General features: G+C 40.9%; 1 protein-coding gene across 5 annotated transcripts in view; it reads left to right on the top strand.

The window, feature by feature from the left end:
• The window catches only part of LOC120916765 (mucin-5AC-like), a 130,333-nt gene that overhangs the window by 86,395 nt on the left and 17,607 nt on the right, over nt 1-26,331 (top strand). For all 5 annotated transcript variants that reach the window (XM_040327703.1, XM_040327702.1, XM_040327704.1 and 2 more), the window contains exons 21-28: nt 51-142; nt 607-758; nt 1,564-1,702; nt 9,624-9,734; nt 11,854-12,033; nt 18,833-19,072; nt 22,845-23,001; nt 25,667-25,795. In XM_040327703.1, the coding sequence (XP_040183637.1) occupies nt 51-142; nt 607-758; nt 1,564-1,702; nt 9,624-9,734; nt 11,854-12,033; nt 18,833-19,072; nt 22,845-23,001; nt 25,667-25,795 (1,200 nt within the window). The remainder of the gene's footprint in view (nt 1-50; nt 143-606; nt 759-1,563; nt 1,703-9,623; nt 9,735-11,853; nt 12,034-18,832; nt 19,073-22,844; nt 23,002-25,666; nt 25,796-26,331) is intronic.

Genomic DNA, 26,331 nt, shown 5'->3' with positions numbered 1-26,331 from the left:
ACAAAATAATTAAAGATAATCTTACGGATTATTTTTATTTCCTTTTCCAGTGTGCACCCCTCCGATGATTTATCTTAATTGCACCAAGGGAAGTAAAGGTATGGAGTGTCAGAAGAGCTGTGACACACTCGACATGAACTGTGTAAGTAAATATGGCAATGACAGACACATTACATTCCTGGATTCTTTTTATAAAGCAGATTTAATTATTTGCACCATTGATTAATGTTTTTTGTCAGAAGTATTTATTCCACCTTTTGACTTACAGATCATAAGTCTTTGGTGTCCATTTGCAACTTGTGATCCTCCTTTCATTTAAAGAACTTGTGACAAAACACAATATTTAGTCATAAATATGCAAATGGACATTCACTTATGCTTGCTTTGTAAATGTGTTTGTATAGCAAGAACTAAAGCCTATTGCAGACAACTTTTTGCTTTTTCAAATTAGACAATATGATAGCAATTACACCCAATGCTGTTCCATTCAGAAGGTAGAGACTTAAGTCCAGTTCATCAGGAACTATTATTATCATTATTATTATTATTTCTTCAGCATATTTATTTTTCTTGATTTAAATGAAATTCTCTTTTGTTCCTCCACAGTACAGCTCCCAGTGCATTTCAGGTTGTGCTTGTCCTAAAGGTTTGGTTTTTGATGGATTAGGAGACTGCATCCCTGAAGAACAATGCTCATGTATCCACAATGAAGCTGCATACAGCCCAGGCACCACCATCTCTGTCGCTTGCAATACTTGGTACAACATTTTAATTTTGTCTATGGAGCATATTGTAAATTCTGCTTGTTCTACTGCCCCGATTAAATGTCCCTTAATGCTCAATAATTATTTTTGAACAAGTGAGGGTGTGGAATGGCAGACCCACATATCCGATCCAAAATTGAATAGTCCTAGAATACAAAAATCTATGTTGCCACAAGAACACCTTAAAAACACAACAGGTAGACAACATCACCTTCATGGCAGGATCACCTTATATTATTATAAGGAAAACTTATGCAAAAATCAGGAATTCTGAAAGAAAAAAACTCTATCCTTGCAGTTGGACCCTCTTCACTACAGGGGTTAAATGCTCAATATGTTATGGGGTGCTGGAATAAGGAGAAATACTTACCTTATTCCATATTCCTACAGGCAGTGGGGCAGCACAGAGCCAGCCAGAGTGGGGGATGGGGTAAGAAATCCTGCCTGTTCCTCTCCCCTCTGGACATAATGAGCATTTAACCCTAGCTGAGCAGGTGTAGAGGAGAATGGTAATTCCACTGCCAGGTTAGATTTTTTTTCTAAATCCTGGAGTTGGGGTGTACATACTGTATATGTAAAATTACTTTTGGAATTAAATTACATTTATTAGGGTTACATATACTTATTAAAAAATAATAATTATAATACAAAAAAAAAATCAAATAAGACTTGTCTCAGTAATAAAACGTCAGCATTGTCCACTACCTTTAGTGAAAAAGTCAACATTCATCTTCGTAATATCTAGCAAGGCAAAGTATGACGAAAATTGATGGTACTCTTATCTGCTTCACTTGTTTAGCACCTGCAAGAACAGGAAGTGGCAGTGTACCCATGAACAGTGTTTGGGGAGCTGTTCCGTTTATGGAGATGGCCATCACATATCCTTTGATAACAAACATTTCAGCTTTAGTGGAGCTTGTGAATACACATTGGTTCAGGTAAAAATGTACTTATTTTTTCTTAATACAGAATGATGGGTGTTTGTTATGTCGATAATAATTGTATCTGAACTGCTAACACAGTTATTGAATCCTGTTAAAGCATTCCCCTACAACCACCTCGAAAAAACACTAAAGGCCGTACATACGATCTGACTTTTTGACAACGGTCCGACGGACGTGTTTTATCAGACAATCCAACCGTCTGTATGCTCCATCTGACAATTGTTTTCGGTTTTTCAATGTTCACTGTGCATGCTCTCAAACTTTCCGACAACGAGGGGCGTGGCCTGCATGCATCGTGATGGATGCCTGAGCTAACAGCTCTGACTGGCATCTGGGGATTTCTCGGCCAATCCATCAAAATATCGCTCTGTGAATCGCCTGAGACTGATATTCTGTGAGGGGAGACCACACTCGATGCAGTCACGCAAGCGGATTAAAGAAACTCGCTTTAGAAAGCTGACTGACATGTCTGATATGTCAGCTGCAGCAGAGGATCAGCTTCAAAATGGCCCCCACAGATCTGAGGTAATGCCATCCTCCTATTATACTGATCTCCCTGATGAGATACAGGACAACTGGGATCCAGACTCTCATGTATTTAACCCGGAGGTGTCTCCCCCTCATAGTCCATCCTCTAAAAGCCCGGCTAAAACGCGGATGAAATATGACCATTCAGAGCAATCACCTGTAATTCCTGCGACATCATCAAGCCAGGACCAGGTAGGCCTTAAAGTGGCATCATCAATAGCCTGTTATCCTACCTCAGGCCAACCGGTCCTTGATACTACCATGAAGGATATGCTTTTATCCCTTCAATCGTCACTTATGGTGAATATATCTGCTATGCTCAATAAATTTTCTATTGAAATGAAAGGTTTGGGAGAGAGGGTCCTCCATGTAGAAAATAAGATTGAGAAACAATCAAAAACTGTGAACAATTTGGTTAACGCATATAGAGATCAAATGGATGATGCAGATTGGATGCGTGCTAAAATCGCGGATTTGGAAGATCGCTCTAGGAGGGAAAACATTAAACTGAGGGGAGTTCCTGAATCTATTGCTCAGGCAGATCTACAAAAGTATGCGGGAGACATGATAATGGCCTTGTTACCGGACATATCCCCAATAGAAAGAATGATTGACCGTATACACCGCATTCCTAAACCGAAACACCTTGACGCATCCGTCCCACGCGATGTTCTCATGAAAATACATTTTTTCCCTACTAAAGAGAAATTGCTGACCAGAGCTCAATCCCAACCTGAACTCCCTGCTCCTTATAAGGAGGTTCATATGTACGCTGATTTGTCAAAATATACTCTCAATATGAGAAGGCAGCTGAAAACTGTCACAAAAGCTTTAAACAACCATAAGATCCCATATAAGTGGAGACATCCTGCTACATTGCTGATAACATCTAACGGGAAAACCATCATCATATCCAAGCCTCTGGATGGACTTCGCTTGCTGCACTCGTGGGGCATTCTCCCTAAACTATCTGATGAGGAAAGACGGGCTATGGACGGTATCCATCTTGGTAAAGGAAGCAACACAGCTCATCACATCCCTGCTGCAAAGTAATACATTGAAGAAGTATTTGTTGATATTTTTCACTGCAACAATGTTCCCTGGATGCCAGTCTTTACATCCTTTGCTGTTTGAACATTACCCTGTTATAGTGTCGGGTTACTAATATCACCCGACATTAGTTGCATTTGACACTTTTGTTCTGGTATTGCTCTATCCAAGTTTGTAGGATATATTTCTGTTTAAGCATATCTTGCCTTGAATATCCTACTTCCTTGGTCCTGTTCTGATTGAGCAACTCACTGATACCTATTTTTTATTATATTTGTGTGCCTTTTTTTTTTGTTTGTTTGTTTTGTTTTGCCCTGTGTTTTTGTGTTTTCCTTTTTCTTTTCCCCTTATCATTCTAGTATATAGTGTACTAGGTAGTTATTTTCTGCACACTACTCCCAAAATTTGAACTTCATCGGCACATTCCAGCAGCTTCTACACGCTATTCACAATGTCTATCAATTTTCTTTCACTTAATGTGAAGGGACTGAACCACCCAGCAAAACGTTCTTCGCTTTGGAGAACTGCTATCTCCCACAAATGCGATGTACTTTGCGTGCAGGAAACGCACTTTGCTCAAGGGGCGACCCCCCAATGTAACAATAGATCCTTTCCCTATGTTTTTAAGGCTGACTTTTCTAGAAAACAAAGGGGTGTCTTGATTGCCATCCGTGACACTATTTCTTTTCAGTTAATATCCTGCACTACTGATCCGAATGGAAGGTTTGTTATATTAGTTTGTAAATTAGACAATGTTTTGTATACTATTGCAAACTTGTATGCCCCGAACCACGGTCAATTGAAGTTTCATAGATCCGTGCTTGAGAAGGTTCGAAAAGTACAGGAAGGTCATCTGCTGTTATGTGGGGATTTTAATATTGTTCCAGATGTCACTATGGATGTTTCTTCCGGTCCCAAGAGGATTTCTTCCCCTCTATCCACCTTTTTTAGAGAGAATGATCTTTTTGACATATGGAGGTGTTGTCATGCGGAGGAGAGGGACTATACGTTTCTCTCCTCGCGTCACAACACTTATTCCAGGATTGACATGTTCATTTCTGACAAATGGCTACTACAGAATGTTATTGACTCTCGCATCCACTCTATCACCTGGTCGGACCACGCACCAATCAGTATTAAAATAGCTAATAAGAATTCTAAACAGCACTCGTACCTGTGGCGTGTTAATAATTATCTACTCCAAAACCCTACTCACGAGGAATTTCTTAAACAAAAATTGACGGAATTTTTCTCCAACAACGTAGGTTCGGTGTCCGACCCGGCGGTACTGTGGAATGCCCACAAATCTTATATGCGAGGTTTCTTCATTCAACTCGGATCGCGAGTTAAGAAATTAAGAACTAAGGAACTCGATGAATTATCCAAAAAGATAGAGGAGGTTGATTTCAGAAATAAATCGACTCCGTCGCCTCACCTTCGGTCCCAACTATTTGAGCTGAGACATGAATTACGGTCCTTACTACTTGAATCCTATGAACTTAATTTGAGGAAACTTAAAGCAACCTCCTACACTGCTAATAATAAGTCAGGGAAGCTAATGGCTTGTCGCATCAGAGGTCTTAGACTTAAAACTAAAATCCCCTACCTTTATCACCCGACTTCTGGTGAAAAGCTCATCAATCCACAATCCATTGCCGATGCCTTTGGCATTTATTATGATAATTTGTATAACCTCAAATTGGATGCTAGCACCCATCAACCAACTAGTGAGGAGATTGGGTCTTTCCTCGATCAAATCACTTTACCTAAATTATCTGCTAAACATCTTGAGCAATTGAATGCCCCTATCACTATAAATGAAATCAGTAAAACCATTGATGGTCTGCCTTCCTCTAAGTCTCCGGGCCCTGATGGGTATACTGGGGAATATTTCAAGTTATTTAAGGATTTAGTTTCCCCTCACTTAACAACACTGTACAACCACTCGATTTCTACCTCCGCTTTTCCAAGAGAAATGTTGTCGGCCATTATAGTTACTCTACCCAAACCTGGTAAAGAACCCAACTCTCCTTCTAATTTTAGGCCAATCTCCTTACTTAACGTTGATTTGAAAATATATGCCAAGTTGATAGCCAGCAGATTGAATCAAATTCTCCCAGACCTAATCCACACTGACCAAGCGGGTTTTATGAGAGGCCGCCAGGCTTCAGATGCTACTAGGAGAATGGTGAATGTGATTCACAATGTGGGACTGATGGGAACGCCTTCTCTGCTTCTTTCTCTAGATGCAGAGAAGGCGTTCGACAGGGTTAATTGGGACTACTTGAACTTGACTCTTCGGAAATTTGGATTTGCTGGGCCTATCCTTGAAGCAATACTGGCTCTGTATACTACTCCTACAGCCAGAGTCTTTACCTCAGGTCTTTTATCTAAACCTTTTGATATTTCCAATGGAACTCGACAGGGGTGTCCACTTTCTCCCCTAATTTTCAACATGCTGATTGAACCCCTGGCAGAACATGTTAGAACTAATTCTAAAATTTCAGGAATTAATATTGGCAATCAAGTACATAAAATAAGCTTGTTTGCGGATGATGTCATCTTAATGATAACTAATCCATTCTCCTCCTTACCCGAAATCCAAAAGCTTCTATCCTGGTTTGGCGAGGTTTCATTTTACAAGGCTAATGCCTTGAAGTCACTCATCTTAGACATTGGAGTTGATGCTGTTAATAAAAATTTGTTGCAACATCAATTCCCCTATGTTTGGGCGGATTCCACCATCCCATATTTGGGTGTTCATCTCACAAGGACCACCGAAAAATTATATGAACACAACTACCTTGCCCTTAGAAGTAAACTACAAACTGACCTTCAGATTTTGAGCAAATTCGAATTTTCTTGGTGGGGTAGATTATCAGCCTTCAAAATGGTACATCTTCCACAAGTTTTATATTTTTTCAGGACTTTGCCCATTCCTGTTCCTGTTATGTTTTTTAAGTCCATGCAATCTCTCTTGTCTAAATTTGTCTGGAATGGGAAGAAATCCAGGTGTACTCATGATAGGTTAATTAAACATAGAATGAGCGGTGGAACTGGATATATTGATTTCCAGGACTATTATCATTCCTCCATCTTGTCCCAACTGAAGGAGTGGTTCTATCATACTCCTACTACTCAATGGGGGCTGATAGAGGCTAGTTACTGTACGTATGGTTCTACCAACCTCTGGTTGTTTGGTTCTCTATTGGGTGTTAAGACCCCAATACACTTACCTCCTACGATGCTTGCATCCATACGAACTTGGCAAAAATTTATAAGCTCCACTGGTCTAGCAGGGCCCGGAGTCGAAGTTAGAATTCCCATCCAAACATTATACTTTGTTACTAACAGGATGCCGATTTCCTTTTGGAACCAGAAAGGTATTAGGTATCTGGACGACTTTTATTCGAATGGATACATCAAGACCTTTTCTTCTATCCAATCGGAATATGACCTCCCTCACACCAACGAGTTTCAATATACTCAATTAATGCATTGTCTATATAAACTTGGCAATATTTCCAAACAAGTTAATGCTTCAGCTTGGACCTATTTTTCTTCGCCAATACGACAAAATAAGGGCATTGCTTTATTTTATCAATTAATGCAACAAAAACGAGTTTTTAATAAATCTACCTCCCATCTTCTTTGGGAAAAAGATCTTAAATGCTCTTTCACGAATGACCAATGGCGCTTGGCCTGTAAGGCCAATCAATCTGCCACTCGTTGCACCTCCTTGTGGGAGTTATCTATCAAAATCACTTTGCGTTGGTACCTTACTCCGGTAATAGTGTCTAAATTTGACCCCCAAACCCCTGCAGCTTGTTGGAGACGTTGCCCAACTTCAGTCAGAGGAGACATATTCCATATATTATGGAGTTGTCCAAAGCTCACAGTCTATTGGGCAGGAATCTTCAATATAATATCTGACCTGACTCAAACACGAGTGGCTCCTGATCCAGCATTGGCTATTTTATCATTAGGAATAGACAGGTTTTCATTTAATCTTCGTAGAACGATAACCCATCTACTCTTGGCAGCTAGATTGTCGATTACAAGAAAGTGGAAAGATCCCGATCCGCCTTCCCCTGATGACGCTATTGACCTCTTGGATTTACATAATTCCTATGAAAGGATTTTAGCGTCATCCTTGGGCTCTCTTCATAAATACTCAATCCAATGGGACCTCTGGAACGTCTGGTTCAAAAACAGGACATAATTCTGTTTACCTTATTTCCTCCGTCACGTTGCTTACTATTCAGATAGGAAATATGAGAGGAGATAGCTCTCGAACACTATGATTCCCATATGGGGTGTTCGGGAAAGCTAGTTCCTCTATTTTATTTGTTTGCTAATGTATTTCTTTCTTTTTCCTTTGATATTGTGATTTGATCTCTTATTGACTTGATACTATTGAGAAAATATTCTACAGAAAATACTCTACATTTTTTCTTATGATGATTGGTAGTATTATATTGCTTAGCCAACACATATCTGTATGTTAGATAATGAGTATTACTTTGTCTCCTACTGTTACGATGCATTGTGTACTATATGCTATTGTAATGCATTATTTTGTTTGATTGAAAAATATCAATAAAAAACTATTGAAATAAAAAAACTTTCCGACAACAAATGTCCGATGGAGGATAATCCGATCGTGTGTACACAAGTCCATCGGACTAAAGTCCAAAGTACAAACACACATGCTCAGAACCAATGCTAAACATCAGACAGCAATAGCAGAAATTGCCTAAAGGGTGGCGGTAAAGAGCTGAAAAAAACACGTGATTTGGTGAATGTTGGCTGAAAAAGTTCAGCCTTGTGTATGCAGACATAGTTCACGGCCAACGCCCCTTCGGACAAAAATCCATGTAAAAGTCAGATGGAAGTCCGATCGTGTGTATGAGGCTTAACACTCCATCTTCTGGTGAGCTCTCCTAAGTAAGGATGACATCACTGGGCCTTCTGCCAGAATCCTGGAATAGCTGAGGAGCCCAAATCTCCCAAGAAGCCAATCTTACACAATGCTGGAGGATCTTTTCATGAGGTTTTGACTCCTCAGGATCTCAAGAAAAGGCCCAGTGATGCTACCCTCACCTACAGGAAGCGGCAATGTAAAATGAGTATTTTTTCATTTTTCTTCAAATTTTTTGGAAAATGTAATAGGCTAATTCATAATATCCTTTAGATTTGTGGTGTTATTCAAACTTGACCAAGAATGTATTCTTTGAATCCTGACAAGTATAAAATGGAATCTGATTAGTTGATATGGGTTTACTGCCCTTAAAGTGAACCTTTGATATTATGTTATCTCTGAGCCAGCATCTTAGTCCATGAATTAGATGCTGTTCCTAGATAATATCTGAACAAAGATGGCTCTGTCCTCCTGGGTTAAAAAATTGGAAGAATACATTGTTAGGGGGAGTATCGTGATCTCTGCAAGAGGCAATAAATGTCTTTAAATATTACATTTCCACATTGTATACATGCATTCACAACAAAACTATATGCTTAAGCCTCGTACACACGATCAGTCCATCTGATGAGAACGGTCTAATGGACCGCTGTCATCGGTTAACCGATGAAGCTGACTGATGGTCCGTCGCGCCTACACACCATCGGTTAGAAAAACGATCGTGTCAGAACGCAGTGACGTAAAACACAACGACGTGCTGAAAAAAGCTTCCAAGCATGCGTCGACTTGATTCTGAGCATGCCTGGATTTTTAACCGATGGTTGTGCCTACTAACGATCGTTTTTTTCCCATCGGTTTGGAATCTATTGGTTACATTTAAAGCAAGTTGGATTTTTTTTAACCGATGGTTAAATAACCTATGGGGCCCCACACACGAACGGTTTTGACCGATGAAAACGGTCCATCAGACCGTTTTCCTCTGGTTAACCTATGGTGTGTACGAGGCCTCAAGCCAAGAAACTTGCTGGGATTTATTTTTTTGCCGAGGAAACCGGTCGTGTGTACATTTTTAGACGAGGAAACTGTCGAGGATCCTGTCGAGCCAAAAAGAGAGCATGTCTTCTTTTTCCTCAACGGGAATGGAGAAACTTGCCTTGTCGAGTTCCTCGACAGCCTAACAAGGAACTCGATGAGGAAAACGATGTGTTTCGCCCGTCGAGTTCCTCGGTCGTGTGTACGAGGCTTAAGTCTTCCTAAATAATGTGCTTTTATTGAATGAAGTCATTGATGTCCAATTGCAATAAAATTATATTGACTGCTATTTATATTAGCTTTCAAGAAAATACTAAAGAGTTTAATCATCAATTATGAAGTGGCTACGTCAGTATTCATGTTGAAAATCTTTTTCCTCCTAAGGATAACTGTGGTGAGGAAAGAGGCCAAAGCTCCTTTAGAGTTATCATGCAGAATGTTCAGTGTGGCTATAATGGCACTATATGTACCAAAACTATCAAGATCTTTTTTGGGGTAAGTAATTGGATTGAAAAAAAATGCATCGAAAGAAAAAATAAATAAAAGATTTAACATTTAAAAAAATGCAAATTTTAAAAAGTCATTAAAGTTAGTAATTGTAACATTGGACATATTCATAAATTGTACTGTGACCTGTAAATCCAGATATTTACTAAATGAACAAAGATTTAACTGCTTAAGGAATAAGGATCAACCCATGTAGATATACGTCGGCAGAATGGCACGGACAGGCATTATCACGTACCTGTACTTGGCCCTTTCAATGCCTGCCGTGTGGTCGGGAGTGCGCCGTGAGTCGGAAAGTGGCCTGATCTTTGACCACCCAAATGGTCCGGGGCTGAAGTGGTTAAATGAGACCAGTCAACAAAGGGCCTTTAAACCTTTCACTGCTAGAGCTGTTTTTTGCTTTTGCACACATGTTTAAAAAATGATTTTAGGCCTTAAGATTAGGTAAATGGCCAACAATTATATATTTTATGAAAGCAAACACACTAGAGAATAAAATAGTGGTAGATCCAATTTGTATGTCACAATATTAGCACATTTATGAAACACACAATTTCAGTAAACAATACACTAAAGTTCATATCAGTGCAAAAACACAATATATTACCCAATCTCTTAAAAATATCAAAGCTGAGATTGCACCAAGTAAATAGGTACCCAATATGTCAAGACTTTAAATTGTGTGAGCCCAAGAAACAACAACAAACTTTAGTACTCAATAATTTAAAAGCCCCTATAGGTCATCAATTTAAAGTTAACAATAATTAATGGGCTTTGAATTATTGCTCTCACTCCACTGTGCATGGCAATATGTAGCATGTGTATCAAATTCAACATTTTTATGTAAGGGAACCCCATATGTATGCATTTGTGTGCAGGGATCTCAAAAACATTTTGCGGGGGTTTTAAGTGCCTGGATGTCATTTTTAACGTGATGATATTTTTGGTAACAAGTCTTAAAAATCATTAGTGTCTCATCTGACCTACATTAAACCTAATGCAGCACAGACTGTGTCCCATTCACTTTCCCAACCATACTATATGGGGAAATGACACCAGGACACGAAAGTACCATTTTAAACATCACTTTCAGTTTATTAGTAGGCAGGGGAGATGAGTGAATGGATGTTCGCTGATCTTCCTCCCCTCTACCTGGCGGCACCCACCATGCCTGCCTTGGGTCTGCCAATGGGGTTGGAGATCCGGGGAAGTGGGGGCACTTACAGGGGTGAGAGAAAGCTCGATAGTCAGATTGTGAGATTTACATACATCTGCCGGGAGTGTGTGTAAACCCCCTGCCGCCACCGACCTATGGCATATGGTGGTGTCGGTAAAAGTGTTAAAGTAAATTTTAATTTTTTGTTTAAATCAGCTAAATTAATTCCAGGTGCATCAAAACAAAAGGTGTGTAAAGTCTTATGCCCTGTACACACGATCGGTTTGTCTGATGAAAACAGACCGATGGATTTTTTCAGTTAAAAATCCGTTCGTGTCCAACGCGGTGACTTAAATCACGACGTGCTGAGAAAAATGAAGTCTAATGCTTCAGAGCATGCGTCGACTTGATTCTGAGCATGCGTGGATTTTTGACCGATGGATTTCCCCACCGACGATCGTTTTTTTCTATCGGTTTTTTAACCATAAGAAAATTTTAAAACAGGTTCTATTTTTTTTTTGACCTATGGGAAAAAAAAACGATGGGGCCCACACACGATCAGTTCATCCGATGAAAACGGTTCATCAGTCCATTTCATCAGACGAACCGATCCTGTGTAAAAGGCATTAGAGAAAATCCTCTCTCCTGCCAGCATGCTGCAGAGAAAAACTTTTACTCTTGGTGTGGAAGTAGTGATCTCTCTGCAGTTCTATAGATCTGCATTTACTAAACATCATGCTCCCTGCTGATTGGAGAGCTTTAGACTAGTCTAGTGGAAAAAAGATGACAAATTGGATTTTCTGTTTTATAATTAGGCTCCTTAGTTTTGCACTCAATTTTTTTTGGGGGATTGTAATGTCCAGGCAAATAGATAGTACCATCTTTATTCACTTGCCATTTTATGTGTATTTAATAACTTGTCTGGTGTGTACATTTTGTTGTGTGTGTCAGGGAGAAGAACTTTTCTTCGACAAAGAGAAGATCGAGATTGTAAAGCGAGGAGAAGCGAAGAGTATTCAGTATGAATTAATTCGTAAAGGAATGTACCTCATTTTAAAAAGTGTTAATGGACTCTTCATCATTTGGGATACCAAGGCCACTGTCCACGTAAAGCTCAGCTCTGACTTTAAGGTACAACTTTTGATTTTACTTTTGTGATGTAGCGCCTGTTTGGCAACACAATAGGAGGAGCTTCTACTAAATTGGGAGCATGGGACCCTCTGTTTAAGAATCACTCCACTCCATAACAAGTGGCACCCCCCAACTAAACAGGTAGCATAGAATTTGGACGGAGGAGGTTATTTAAAAAGATAACTGTGCTAAAATATAGTTATTCTATAACTGTTTGCCAAAGAACAGCTAGAACAGAATAGGAGAAGACTAATGGGCAGATTTCAGAATATGCAGATCGTTTAAAGCTGAACTTCACTGTATCTGAGCACCACAAACCAAAAGCGCTATCCAATTTTTTTTTATATATTCAGCACAAACTTCCCCATCCATCCAAGTCTCCATGTTTTATTTTGTTGATAAACATCCCCCTAGCATTCCTGGCTGTGGCCATCTTTAGTAAGGACAGATGATTCATGTAGTCTTTGCTTCCTGGAATCTATCTGTACTTAGCTCAGGCATATGGGCAGGAGGGTGTGCTTAGCTGAGTAAACCCCTCCTTCCCTCCTGAAGACTCTTGGGATGTATGACATCATTTGCCTAGGAATGAAAACCAGGACGTAACTAAAGAAATGTAAAAAACTGTTTCAAACAAGTAAATATTATATATTTAATAATGCTAGCATAACACGGATTCAAAATAGTCAATATTGATTGAGAGAGTGAAGTTCCATTTTAAGTTTCTATCCTAGAGAATGCTTCTCATTCCCAGTGGCACTCATAATGACTACCCAGGTAGGATTACAGAAGTGGAGGTTTCTGTGCCATATTCTCACAAGGCAGCTGGATTTAATGAGACCATCTTTACACTAGGGTGAAAGATTTACCGTATATACTCGAGTATAAGCTGAGTTTTTCAGCACATTTTTTTGTGCTGAAAATGCCCCACTCGGCTTATACTTGAGTCACCTTTTTGCGCCTGATCTCCCAGACTTTGGGGACCCGGTTTCGGCACACATGTAGCCCCACACTTCCTCTACAAGTGTGCAAAGTTTGTTGTCCAGGGGACCTACGGCCGGGGAGCACCGATTTTTTAAAGACGGGCACCCCTTCCATAGACTCCCATGTTAAACGGTCATTTCTCCGGTGACTTTGGGGACCCGGTACCGGCCGCTCCTAGGTCCCCTAGACCCAGAACTTGGCACACATGTAGCCCCTGAAGCCTGGCAACCCTTCCATAGACTACCATGTTAAACGTCAATCTAGTCATGGACACATTGAGGAATGGGCACAGAGAGGCATGGGCACAGTGAGGCATGCACATGGACACAGTGAGGCAAAGTGAGGCACAGTGAGGCATGCAGATGGATACCCTAGGCTTATACTCGAGTCAATAAGTTTTCCCATTGTTTTGTGGTAAAATTAGGTGCCTCGGCTTATATTCGGGTCAGCTTATTCTCGAGTATATACGGTAATAAAAACTTGAGGGCCTCTGCAGGCTCCTGCTTTTTTGCCAGTTTTCGCCAGCTTTTTTGCCTCTCCCAGTGGGCAGCTAGATATGCCTCAGCAGCAACAATCTCTTCAGTCCCTTCACAGCTAATTAATATACATTTATGTTTTGTGCATTTAGTAACACATCTAGCTCTTTTGAAACCATTTACTGAATCAGATACAGTGCCTTAAAAAAGTATTCACACCCCTTGAAATTCTTCACATTTTGTCATGTTACAACCAAAAATGTAAATGTATTTTATTGCGATTTTATGTGATAGACCAACACAAAGTAGCACATAATTGTGACGTGGAAGGAAAATGATAAATGTTTTTCAATTTTCTTTACAAATAAATATCTAAAAACTGTGGTGTGCATTTGTCAAATCGGCGGCATTTGCTGGCAATGGCACTGTTGTAATTGATGCGACGCCACACCGATTTCCAAAAGTAGTTCCTATACTACTTTTGGCGATTCCGGAATGCGAATTACATTGGCATCTGTGCAGAAACCCACACAAATGCTTTTGAAATCGTCCCCAAAATCGGGACTGACATTCGGGAATGAAAACTTCATTCCCACACTCAGTGTGAACCTAGGCTTACTCTGATATCCCTAAATCTAAAATCTAGTGGAACCAATTTCCTTTAGAAGTCACCTAATTAGTAAATAGAGTCCACCTGTGTGTAATTTAATCTCTATATAAATACAGCTGTTCTGTGAATCCCTCAGAGGTTTGTTAGAGAACCTTAGTAGGGATGGTCCCAATGTTTGTATTGAACAAAAATTTGACTCGAACATCGGGTGTTCAATTGTTTGCAGATTAATCGAACATATGGGGCATTTGAGGCAAATTTGAGCACCGCAGAGTGTCCCATAATGCACTGATCACAGCGCATTGACGACTACTGATTGGCCAAAGCATACACCTGACCTGCATGCTTTGGCCAATCACAGCGCAATCTGTTGTGAGAGCCATGATTGGCCAAAGGCGCCATTGGCCAATCATGGCTCAGGGGGCTAAGTCCACGCCCCACACTATATAAGGCTGCTTACACGGCAGCCGTATGTAGTGTGATAAAGTGGAGATTGAGAGAAATTCAGCTAGATTAGCCAGTTTAGTGGCGTGCAGGCAGTTTAGCATAAGCATATATATATATATGTGTGTGTATATACTGTGTACTCTAATGTACCAATAAATGACACTTCAAGGATTACATATTTGCCGGCTCTCTTCTTACTATATATATATATATATATATATATATATATATATATATATATATATATATATATATATATATACACATACACATACAGCTGCGCATACCTCATTCACACCAAGGATACCACATGCAAGCAAAATAAATGGATTAGCGCATATTGAGGAACCTACTCATCAAGTGAGAAAAAAAAAGCAAGTCCACTTGAATACCACTGTCCCTAAACAGAAGGGAGAGGCGGTTCCCACAGAGCAATGTGTATATAGTTCCAAAATGGCTTGTAAGTACGTGGAGTATTATGGTTGAATGAGTAGAATGAAGTATGATCCTGATTACAAAGGAGTTGGATGAGAAGTCCGGCTATCAAGAAGTAGTGCAAACCATGACTAAGCGCTGAAGTACAGCGTGAAACGCGTCGGCCTATACTGTACCTGTTGCTTGCGGTGAATGCATGTGCATTTGAAAATAAAGACCAACTTTGTTTTAGTTATTTTGGAGTGCGGCCGTCCAGAGTTTTTTTTCGTCCATTTGCTACAATCAGCATCGCCGGCACCCTGGTGGTTCAACAGCCCTTAATGATACACGAGGCTCACCTGGAGCGGTGAAAGATTTGTCCGTAGTGCAAACCACAGAGGGCTCACATTGATGACCGTGCTGGTAAATTAAGCAGAGCTTAATGGCAGTGGAGACAAATGACCAAACAAACTGGGCAAGTTCATAACAGGGAGAGATGATTAGAGGATACTCTCATCGCACTTTGCTGAGCCAGTCGTCCTTCTGGTAGTCTCAGACCCATTCAGCCACGGTCAAGATTAGCCAGGAAATGCCTGAAGAGATGCTTCGCTGTTAGTTAAGGCCTGGGTCAGGCAGTAAACAAATGTAGTCAAATGTAATCTGCAGTAGATCGAAAAAAAACACCAGCTTCAGACAGGCAGGTTTACTTCACTCCAGCAAACAGCTAGCAGTCCCCCAGTGACGTGCTGATGTCGAGCTGACTAGTTTCACCAGCCAATAGACGCTGGTTTCCTCAGAGCCATGGACAGGGCTCTGCGCAGCTGCAATCACCCCTTGTTTTTAGATTGTATAACAACGTTGTCCTAATTTTAAATCAGTTTGTTTTGAACAATCTACTTGCTACTCTACTTGCTACTCTTTGATTAATTTAATTGTTGTAATATTAATTTTTGTAATTAATAAAGTCTTTTTGTATTCATCCAGTGTTTTGGTATACCCACTTGAGAGAACTATATTCTATCCTTCTGTTTATGCGATTTGGGTCCACCTCAACTGCGTCCCTTGGGCCCCCTTGTGGACGAGTTTTGAATACTTATGCCGCGTACACACGACCGTTTTAAAACAATGTTTTTCTCGACGTAATTCTTGTCAAGCCAGCCTTGTATACCCACGATCGTGAAAATAAAATGCTCGAGCAAAGCTACGTGCAACACGTACAACTGCACTTTAAAGGGGAAGTTCCATTCGAATGGTGCTACCCCTTGGGCTTGATTATGCACATTTTCCTTCTCATAACTTGCTTCCGAGCATGCACTTTTTTCCCTGTCGTTAAAGCCTACACACAACCATTTTTCATGACGTGATGAACGTCGAGAAAAAATAGAAATTGTTCTAAATTTTTAATGGCCATTTTTCACGTTGCGAAAAATCAGTGGCGTCTCCAGCTTTCATATTTAGGGGGGGCACATGGGGGGACAGGGACAAAAGTAGGGGGGCCAACTATAAAATGCAATTATATATATATATATATCCTGGGGCCCTTTTCTACGATCCCACTATGGGCCCTTTCACATGTTCTGCAGTGAGCTCCCTTCCTACTATACTGGGGCCCCCCAGGGTGGCAGAAAACAAGAGATATATGTCACCAGCACACCAAGAAAATATAAGGGTCCAAAGCAGTGGGAGAACTATCATTGTTGCAAAGGTTGTCTTGCCATCGGGGCCTGGTGTTCTGCCACAGTGGGGATCCCCAGCTGTCCTGTCCCTGCTATTTACAGCGCTGGTCTGGCATCTGTCTCCTTGGCAGCGGCGGCAGTCAATTAGGACCTAGTGCTGGTGAAATTATGGGTGCATGCAGGGGAAGGCTGGCACTATTGGTTATAGAGAGCCGAGCCCCCAGCTGGTCACCTAGCAGCAGTAATGCTGTATAACCTTCTCTGTTGACATGCTGATCGGCATGTGATCCAGGTGATGCTCCCAGTCAGATCTAATAAACACAGTATTTATAAGCATCAAGAGTACAACCACATGAATATAATCAACCGTATGATCAGCAGCCATGTGGGCTCTATGCCTGTAAAGTGTGGGCTTTGATCAATAAAATCACTGATATTTATGACTAGGATTTGACTAAGAGCATCACCTGGATTGCATCCCGATCAGCATATCAGAGAAGGGTCCACTGCTGCTAAGCAACCTGCAGGGAGCTCAACTGTCTACAACCAATAGAGATGGGCTCGGGTGTGTTTGAAATCCCACATGCCCGATCCCGCCAGGAAGCCGACACTCCACAGTGCTAATCAATGTATGGGCTGCCTAAGAGCTAAGACCAGCCATAGACAGTTTAAATCTCAGCTGGTTCAGCAGAAACTGGCTGAGATTTGAACCATTAATGAGCAGATTCTCTTATAATTATCACTAGTGGTTGCTGTATAGTCACTAGTGATAATCACTGTTTGTCGGGAGAATATAATTGCTGGGCAGGAGGGATATTCCCCTGTCACCACTGTCTGTTGATGGGGGAATCATGCAAGTTTCTTTCCTGCAATCTGTGGATGCAGGAAAGAAATTTGCACTGTATATTATTTGCCTAACTGAAAGTGAAAGTAATTGTGAATGTTTTGAAAGAACAGGAGAGGGGGAGGGAGACAGATGGGGGGAGAGAGAAGGGATGGAGATAATGTAGTTCAGTGATTACAGTGTACTGCAGTCTGCAGTGCACACACTTAAACACGGTCCAGGCTAGAATATCTGGTTGTGTGAGCGCTCGCATTACGCAGTGATGGCGAGCAGAGGGAGGGGGAGGAATCCCCCGCAGAGCAGAGCTGACTGGGGACGCTTTCCCTCTCGGGGAGCAAAATACAAAAATTGCAAAAAAAAAAAAAAAAAAAAACAATTTTTTTTTGGGGGGGCACATGGTGGGGCACAGCATGATGTTGGGGGGGTCAGGGCCCCCTCTGGCCCCCCCCTAGGGACGCCCCTGCGAAAAATGCTCTGGAGCCTACACATGATCGTTTTTAATGACCAATTTAAAAAATTGCATTTTTCTCGTCATGAAAAACGGTCGTGTGTACGCGGCATTAATGTACCATTACTCCCCTATATTGTAGTTTTAATTGCGGTGGATCCAGGTACTCCCCCCTTTTTTGTATCAGCTGCCAGTCCAGCCTTCTAGGTGGATTCCAGCCATATGAAGAACTGACTGCACTCCTGTGACCCATTTTCAGCCAAAAGTGGGCTTAACCGGGCTGTCGGCGACATCTCAAAGCCAATCCAGGCTCTGAAAAGAACTCAACCACATGATCGGAATCCACCTAGAAGTGTAGAACTACAGCTGGCTCAGCCTCTCAATAAACGGCTGAGAGCCAGAGCCAGTTTAGTGCTCCAGGGTTCTCTGTGCAGAGCTGTCGGCTGACACATACAACACCGGATTGATGCTTAATCCACCTAGGCAAGTATATATATATATATATATATATATATATATATATATATATATAAAATATATATTTTTTCTAAAGCCCATAGTTCTCTTTTAAAGCACATGGTGGCAGCTACTATTTGTGTGTAAAGGGTTAGTTCAGAGTTAACCAACCTCAGTGACAGTCACCGTCAGTCTGTTTGGTGCTTGGTGACAGTGGTGGAACTGGAGACTGCCATTGTCACATTCATGTCAGGCGAGCTTCCTATCAAAGGGGCAGCTCACCACTGGCCTACCTCTGTTGTTTCATCAGATAATCAGAAACAGGTCCTCAGCTTTGACAGTTTGTGACCCATTTACACAAACCTCGTTGCACATTACTTCAAGTGCATAAGTGTCCTGGCTTCACATTCAATATTGTTTTCTATATCTGCTTGCCTCATATTATAGAGAAAGGTATGTGGCATCTGTGGAAACTACGATGGAAATGCAAATAATGATTTCACCACAAGGAGTCATTCAGTGGTAGAGAACTTGATGGAATTCTATAACAGCTGGAAAACAGACCCAAAATGCCCAGATGTGCACCATGTCAAGAATCCTTGCTCCATCAACCCATATAGGAAAGCCTGGGCAACAAAGCAATGTGCTATTATTACCAGCAACGTCTTTCAACCTTGTCACTCTCAGGTAAATGACTTTTTATTTTTAGAATCCTTTGGTATTTAATTGTGTTTAATCGTGCCCCCAAATATTATAAGCTGATAGCAGTAAGGGGTACAGAAATAAGCAGTACAGAAATCACTACTAGCAAACCTTGCAACCTAGGTGATTACAGTGCATTCAGAGTGTATTTTTAAAGGTCTATCTATCTATCTGTCTTTCTATAATTTTTTCAATATTATCCCAATTTAGAATTAATGTTACCTTTAGTTTCCCGAAAGTATTCAGAGGGTGCAGCTTCAATACACCCAGATTCTATTTTGTGCTATGGCATCAGTGGGTAATATGCCATGAAAGGAAGTGGTCAGTGGGTGACCCTTCCCTCCTCTCAAACCTACATCTCCTGAGAGTTTTCCAGTTTCAAATTTGTATCTGCAACAAAGATTTTATTAATCATATTTTATTAATGAACAGATAAAAGGCATGCAACCTTTAAGATATCTGATTTACAAAGATATGGGTGCAGGTCATACAATATTTGTATGTCATCTAAAGATTGAAAAGACAATATGACGTGTGCACCTTAAAATGCCATTACTAACCTTTGGTGCTAAGCTACCATCCCAGCCATGTGTTATACTTTTGGTGCTGGGAAGCAATACAATGTCATCTCAGTAATGTTTATTGTAGTAGGCGGCATCTAATGCCACGTACTCATGATCAGAGATTCCGACAAGAAAATAGCAACATTTTTTTAGATGGAATTTTGGCTCAAACTTGTGTTGCATACACATGGTCACACAAAATTCTGACCGTCAAGAACGCGGTGACGTACAACACTACAATGAGCCAATAAAAATGAAGTTCAATGATTCCAAGCGTGCGTTGAATTGATTCCGAGCATGCGTGTTTTTTTTGCGTGTTGGAATTGCATACAGACGATCAGAATTTCCAACAAGAACGTTTCCCGTCTGAAAATTTGAGAACCAGCTCTCAAATCTTTGTTTTCAGAAATTCTGACAGAAAAACTCAGATGGGGCCTACACACGGTCGGAATTTCGGACCAAAAGCTTACATCAAACTTTTCTTGCTGGAAATTCCGATCGTGTGTACACGGCATTAGAGAACTTTCAACAAATGTCATACTGCACCTACAGGGCACTGCCTGAGATTGCCTGCTTTCCCAGTGATAGGAATAGATTGGTAAATACAAGATTATAGTACCAATGGGCCAGATTCAGGTAGAAGTGCGGCAGGGTAACGTATCGTAGATACGTTACACCGCCGCAAGTTTTCATCGCAAGTGCCTGATTCACAAAGCACTTGCGATGAAAACTACGCCGGCGGCCTCCGGTGTAAGCCCGCATAATTTAAATGGGCGTGTGCCATTTAAATTAGGCGCGCTCCCGCACCGGACCTAGTGCGCATTCTCCGTTTCGGAATTCCCGCCATGCTTTGCGTGCAGTGACGTCATTTTTTTCGAACAGCGACGCGCGTAGCGTAATTCCGTATTCCCGGACGGCTTACGCAAACAACGTTAATTTTTAAATTTCGACGCGGGAACGACGGCCATACTTTATACAGCAATACGATTGCTGTGTAAAGACGGGAAACTTGACTACGGACGACGTAGCGAACGCGAAAATCCGTCGTGGATCCGCCGTAACTGCTAATTTGCATACCCGACGCTGGAATACGACGCGAACTTCACCCACCGGCGGCCGCGGTATTGCATCCTAAGATCCGACAGTGTAAAACAATTACACCTGTCGGATCTTAGGGCTAGCTATGCGTAACTGATTCTATGAATCAGTCGCATAGTTAGAAACAGAGATACGATGGCGTATCAGGAGATACGCCGTCGTATCTCTTATGTGAATCTGGCCCAAAGTCCTTAATATTCAGAAATATATATATATATATATATATATATATATATATATATATGTTTATTTATATAAAAAATATAAATATTTAAAAATATACAGCAGCTGTTCTTTTTAAAGTACTGCTTTATTCATTGACATATCTCAATAGACTAAGGCAGGCCATAAATTATGCAATTTTCTTTCCTTCCACCACAGTCAGTATTAAAGGGGGAATCTCTCCCGCCTTACTTTCCCTGTCTTCCCTGCCGGCAGAACACAATTATCACTGCTAGTAGCTATAGGATGGATCAACTTCAAAACAAGCAGCCTGACTATAGATGAATTGAATCTTGGCTGGTCCCTGCTGAACTGGTCGAGATTTGATCCATCTTTGGCCAGCTTTAGTATGTCCAGTATGGTCCAGGTAGTGGATAGTAACTATCTACAGGCAGCTTAAAGCGGCAGTAAACCACATAAAAAAGAAAATGGGCCCCTGGGCAGTTTAAGTCATAATGTGCTAGTATGCATTGCATACTAGTACATTATGACAGACTTACCTGAAAGCAAAGCCATCCAGTGGTGTGTTGTCACTGCTAAAGGCGCTTCCATCCTTATCCCATCTTCATTCTGGCTTCAGCGATATTAATGGCCGAGTTGGTGATGACGTCACTCCCTTCATCGATGTTTATGGCACCGCTCTGAAGGAACGGCACAGGTATGCCTTGAAGTCGCCAGCTCCATCTAAAGTAAATATCCCCTAAACAGTGCATGTTTAGGAGATATTTAGTCTACCTATAGGTAAGCCTTATTATAGGCTTATCTATAGGTAAAAATTATACATGGGAGTTTACTCCCACTTTAAGGCTTCCAGAAAAAGTTGAATCCAATGCAACTATTTCAGGTAATTGCAGTACAGAGGATGTTTCTTGGTCTTATGAAGTGTAAGAAAACAAAAACATTTCTAAACCCTGTCTCTGAGAAGAACTATAAATGACTGAGGGAACATGAAATAAATAGGGAGGGTCTTGCTAGGGCTGAGCTAACTAGCACTAAACAGGAAGGGAGGTCAGAGAGAGAGACCAAATCACATAAGTTGTGTAAAACCCTGTACACACGGTTGGTTTGTCCGATGAAAACAGACCGATGCACTGTTTTCATCGGACAAACCGATCGTGTGTGGGCTCCATCGGTTTGTTTTCCATCGGTCGAGAAAAAAAAATGTTTTCCCATGGATAAAAAAAACGATGGAAAAAAAGGATCGTCTGTGTGGAACTCCATCAGTCAAAAATCCACGCATGCTTAGAATCAAGTGGACGCATGCTTGGAAGCATCGAATTTCATTTTTTTCAGCATGTCGTAGTGTTGTACGTAACCGCGTTGTGGCACGGTTGGATTTTTGACTGATGAAAGTCAGCTTCATTGTATATCCGACGAAAAAATCCATCGGATTAGATTCCATCAGATATCTGATCGTGTGTACAGGGCTTAAGTTGTAGTGGCCGAAAACACCGCTATACGTCAACATACATCAGAACAAAAATAATTAGATACAGTTCAATTCACCAGCAGTATGAGTAAAAATTTCGATGTCTGATCTTTCAGGAGCTGAAAATGACAATATTTTTTTTCAGCTGTAAAAAAACTATTCCAGGAGAGGTCTACTAAACAGTAATTAATCTGCTAACCATGATTTCTAAACTACCATAACATGTTTATCTATTGCCCTTCATTTCACTTGGCCTATAATAAGCATCCTACCTATAGACTTTTTTTTTTTTTGAGCACGCTGGTAAAAGAATAATAGGAAAACAGGAGAAGAACAAGATGCACAACAATCAGGGTCAGCGCAGGCAGGTGCTCCTTTTGCATTATACCCTGTACAAATAATAAGATCTGAAAATCATATTCTACTTGTGTATTTCTACGCCTAGGTGGACCCTACCATTTATTATGACTCTTGCATCAGTGACTCATGTTCTTGTGTTTCTGGCGGAGATTGTGAATGCTTCTGTACTGCGGTTGCAGCGTATGCTCAGGCCTGTAGTGAGAATGGAGTGTGCATAAGATGGAGAACGCCAACTATATGCCGTAAGTATTACCATATAGTTCTGTGTATTACATTGAGTGATAGGTGTGGCTGATCTCAATTATTCATTCAAAAAGTTGTAAAAAAGGTCATCCCAAATTAGAAACATGTTATGCCGTAAACATAGTTAACAATGTTCAGTTTCCATAATGCTTCTGAAAAATGTTCATTGCTTTTGTATCTTATTTCATATTTATGGTAAAGAGCCATGGGTACACATTAGGTTTCAGCATTGGGTGCATGATGCTGGACATTATTCAACCCAGAAGAGAAGCATTGCAGCAAAGTCTATGGAGAACAATGTCATAGAGTAGGTGACTATGGGTCCACTCATACTTGCAAATGCACCCTGTGTTGGACCAGCTAAGAGAACCTCAGCAGGGGTTCCTGTAATTAGCAGTAGGCAGCCCCACTGAACGCAATGGGAAGTTGCAAGCTATTCACGTCAGCTCTCATGCAATCTATCAGGTAGCAATCACATGTCAGTGGTCATTCCTGAACACAGGCAGTCTGCATGTGATCACTGCATGAGCAAATTACATGCGAGTAGGTACTATTAGCTATGAGAGCAGGTAGCCACCTATTGCCTTTAATGGGGGCTGCTTACTCGCAGCTAATCAGGGGAAGTTCAACTGAGGTCCTCACATCAGATCGCACACAAGGTACATTCGCAAGTGTAAATGCACCCTATAGCAGCTGAAACAGTTTTTTATTTTTATTTGGGGAACTGACCCCTTTTTTGCCCAAAAAATAAAACCTGAAATCGCTTCCTGTTCCAGGCCAGATCTCAAACTTTGCTCAGTATTATCTAGAGCATGGGTCTCCAAACTGTGGCCCAAGGGCCAGATGTGGCCCTTTGCTAGCCTTTATTCGGTCCTTGTGGCACTATTCCACTCACTGATATGAGGCACTATTCCTCCCACTGACACCAACAAGGGGGCACTATTTCTTCTACTGATACCAATGATGGGATACTTTTCCTCCTACTGATAGAGGCACAACTCCTCCTCCTGGCCACCAACCCTGAGGCCATATTTATTCTCACTGATGCTGGACTCGGGACATTTTCTGCCCCCACTGGCCACAATCTGGCCTTCCTAAAGTCTGAAGGACAATAAACTGGTCCTTTGTTTGAAAAGTTTGGAGACCCCTAATCCAGAGATAACTTGTTATAGTTTACAAAACATCATTCAAATTGTGATAGTTATAAGCCTTTATTATTGTTCAAATGTGCTTCTGTGAAAAAAAGGGTTTTACCATATGGTACCTATAAGTTTAGTCAGTTGCTTAAAGCAGAGTTTCACCCAAAAGTGGAACCTCCGCTTATCTTCTAACCCCCCCCCCTCCTCCGGTGCCACATGTTTTTGACAGGTACCCCTCCTCCTTCCTCTTCCGCCGGGCCAGTTAGAAAGTTCAGGGCGTTTCGCGCATGCACAGTAAGGAACCAGCAGGGAAGCGGAAAGGCTTCTCTGCCGGTTTCCCTTACCATGAATGGTGGGGGCAACACCTGAGAACAGATCCAAAAATCTGCTGGGGTGCCGAAATTGTGGGATCCCTGGACAGGTAAGTGTCCTAATATTAAAAGTCAGCAGTTACAGTATTTGTAGCTGCTGACTTTAAATTTTTATTGTGGGGGGGGGGCAGAAATCCTCTTTAATTTGTGCACACAGTTGTTCCTATCAAAAATGATTCTACTGGGTTGATTTAGTAAAGAAGTAAAGCATGTTTATTTTGAAAAGTGAATTTTCACTTTGCAAGAGAAGTATGTCTGAGCTTAGTGAATGTAGTGAAAACTCACTTTGCAAAGAATACCCAATCATGGTTAATTAGCTTGTGTTAATTTAAGTCTCTGTGTATTGCTGGAGTAATATGAGCAGAATGTGGGACCCTCCTCTTTTGGTGTATATAAGAGCCTGAATTCCTCAATAAAGATTGTGATTTCTGCTTGAACCTCATACAGAGCCTTGTCTCGTATTTGGGGGAGAATTATTCGTATGGGGTGCTTGTTCGCCTGATTGGAGTGTCTGGTAGCTGCCTTGTGTTCGGGAATGGAATATCCTAAACGACTTTAACCCCTTTCATACACGGGGTGTCGTTACAGACACTTTAACTGACAATTGCGCGGTCCTGCGACGCTGTACCCAAACAAAATTGACGTCCTTTTTTATTCACAAACTGAGGTTTCTTTTGGTGGTATTTGATCACTTCTGCGTTTTTTTTTAATTACACTGGCAGGAAAGGGGGTTAACACTAGGGGGCGATCAAGGGGTTAAGTGTGTTCTCTAGGTGTGTTCTAACTGTAGGGGTAATGGGCTCACTGGGACATGACAGAGATCACTGCTCCTGATCACTGGGAACAGAAGATCTTTGACATGTCCCCTGTCAGAACAGGGATCCGCTTGTTTACACTGGCAGATCCCCATTCTGCCTCTGTACTAGGCAAATGAGTCTCCGCTCGACCCATGGGCACACTCCTGCAGCCCGCAACTGAGCCACTGTACAGGTACGGCAAATCCTGCAGCGCTGCCAACCTGCCACAGTAAATGTGTGTGAGCTGGTCGGCAAGTGGTAAAGAATTAAAATCATGCTAAGTATATTTTTTGCTTATTCCTGGTCATACTCAAACAGTTTAAAACAATAAACCTTACCTGTACTTGCAATCCATAGCTATGTTCTGCGATTACTACAATGAAGCTGGAGAATGTGCATGGCACTACAAACCTTGTGGGGACAAGTGTATGAAGACCTGCAGGAACCCCAAAGGAGAGTGCCTATATGAACTTTCAGGTCTTGAAGGTAAGTCAGTAAAATCTATTCAAGGAAGACATGTTTAGACATGTGCGGTTCGTTTTGATTAAAATAGAAATTCGGACAAGTTTTTGTTTTTCGGAAATTCGGATGCACCCAAATTTCCAAATTACAATAGTACCGACTTTGAACGAATCAGAAATAACAAAAAAATACAAATTCAGACAAATTTTTAATCGTTTTCGAACCGTTTTCAAATACTTTTCCAACTACTAATAGATTTCAAATCAGAATTAGAAAATGTTCGAATTTGAATAGTTTTCCAATTTCCAAAGAGAATAAAATAGAATAGAAAATAAAGGAATAGAATAGAAAAAAATTTAATAGAAAAGAATATAACAGAAAATAAAAGAATATAATATAATAGAGAAAAACAGAACAAAATAGAATAGAAAAATAAAAGAACACAATAGACTAGAATATAATAGAAACAAATAGAATATAATTACATAGAAAGAATATAACCATATTCTGAAATTCGAAATAGAATATAGAAATAAATTTGAATAAGAAAATAATATAAT

The sequence above is a fragment of the Rana temporaria genome, chromosome 11, assembly GCF_905171775.1.
Source record: "Rana temporaria chromosome 11, aRanTem1.1, whole genome shotgun sequence".
NCBI lineage: Eukaryota > Metazoa > Chordata > Amphibia > Anura > Ranidae > Rana > Rana temporaria.
The sequence above is the reverse complement of the archived record's forward strand: the minus strand, read 5'-3'. Positions and strand labels throughout refer to the sequence as shown.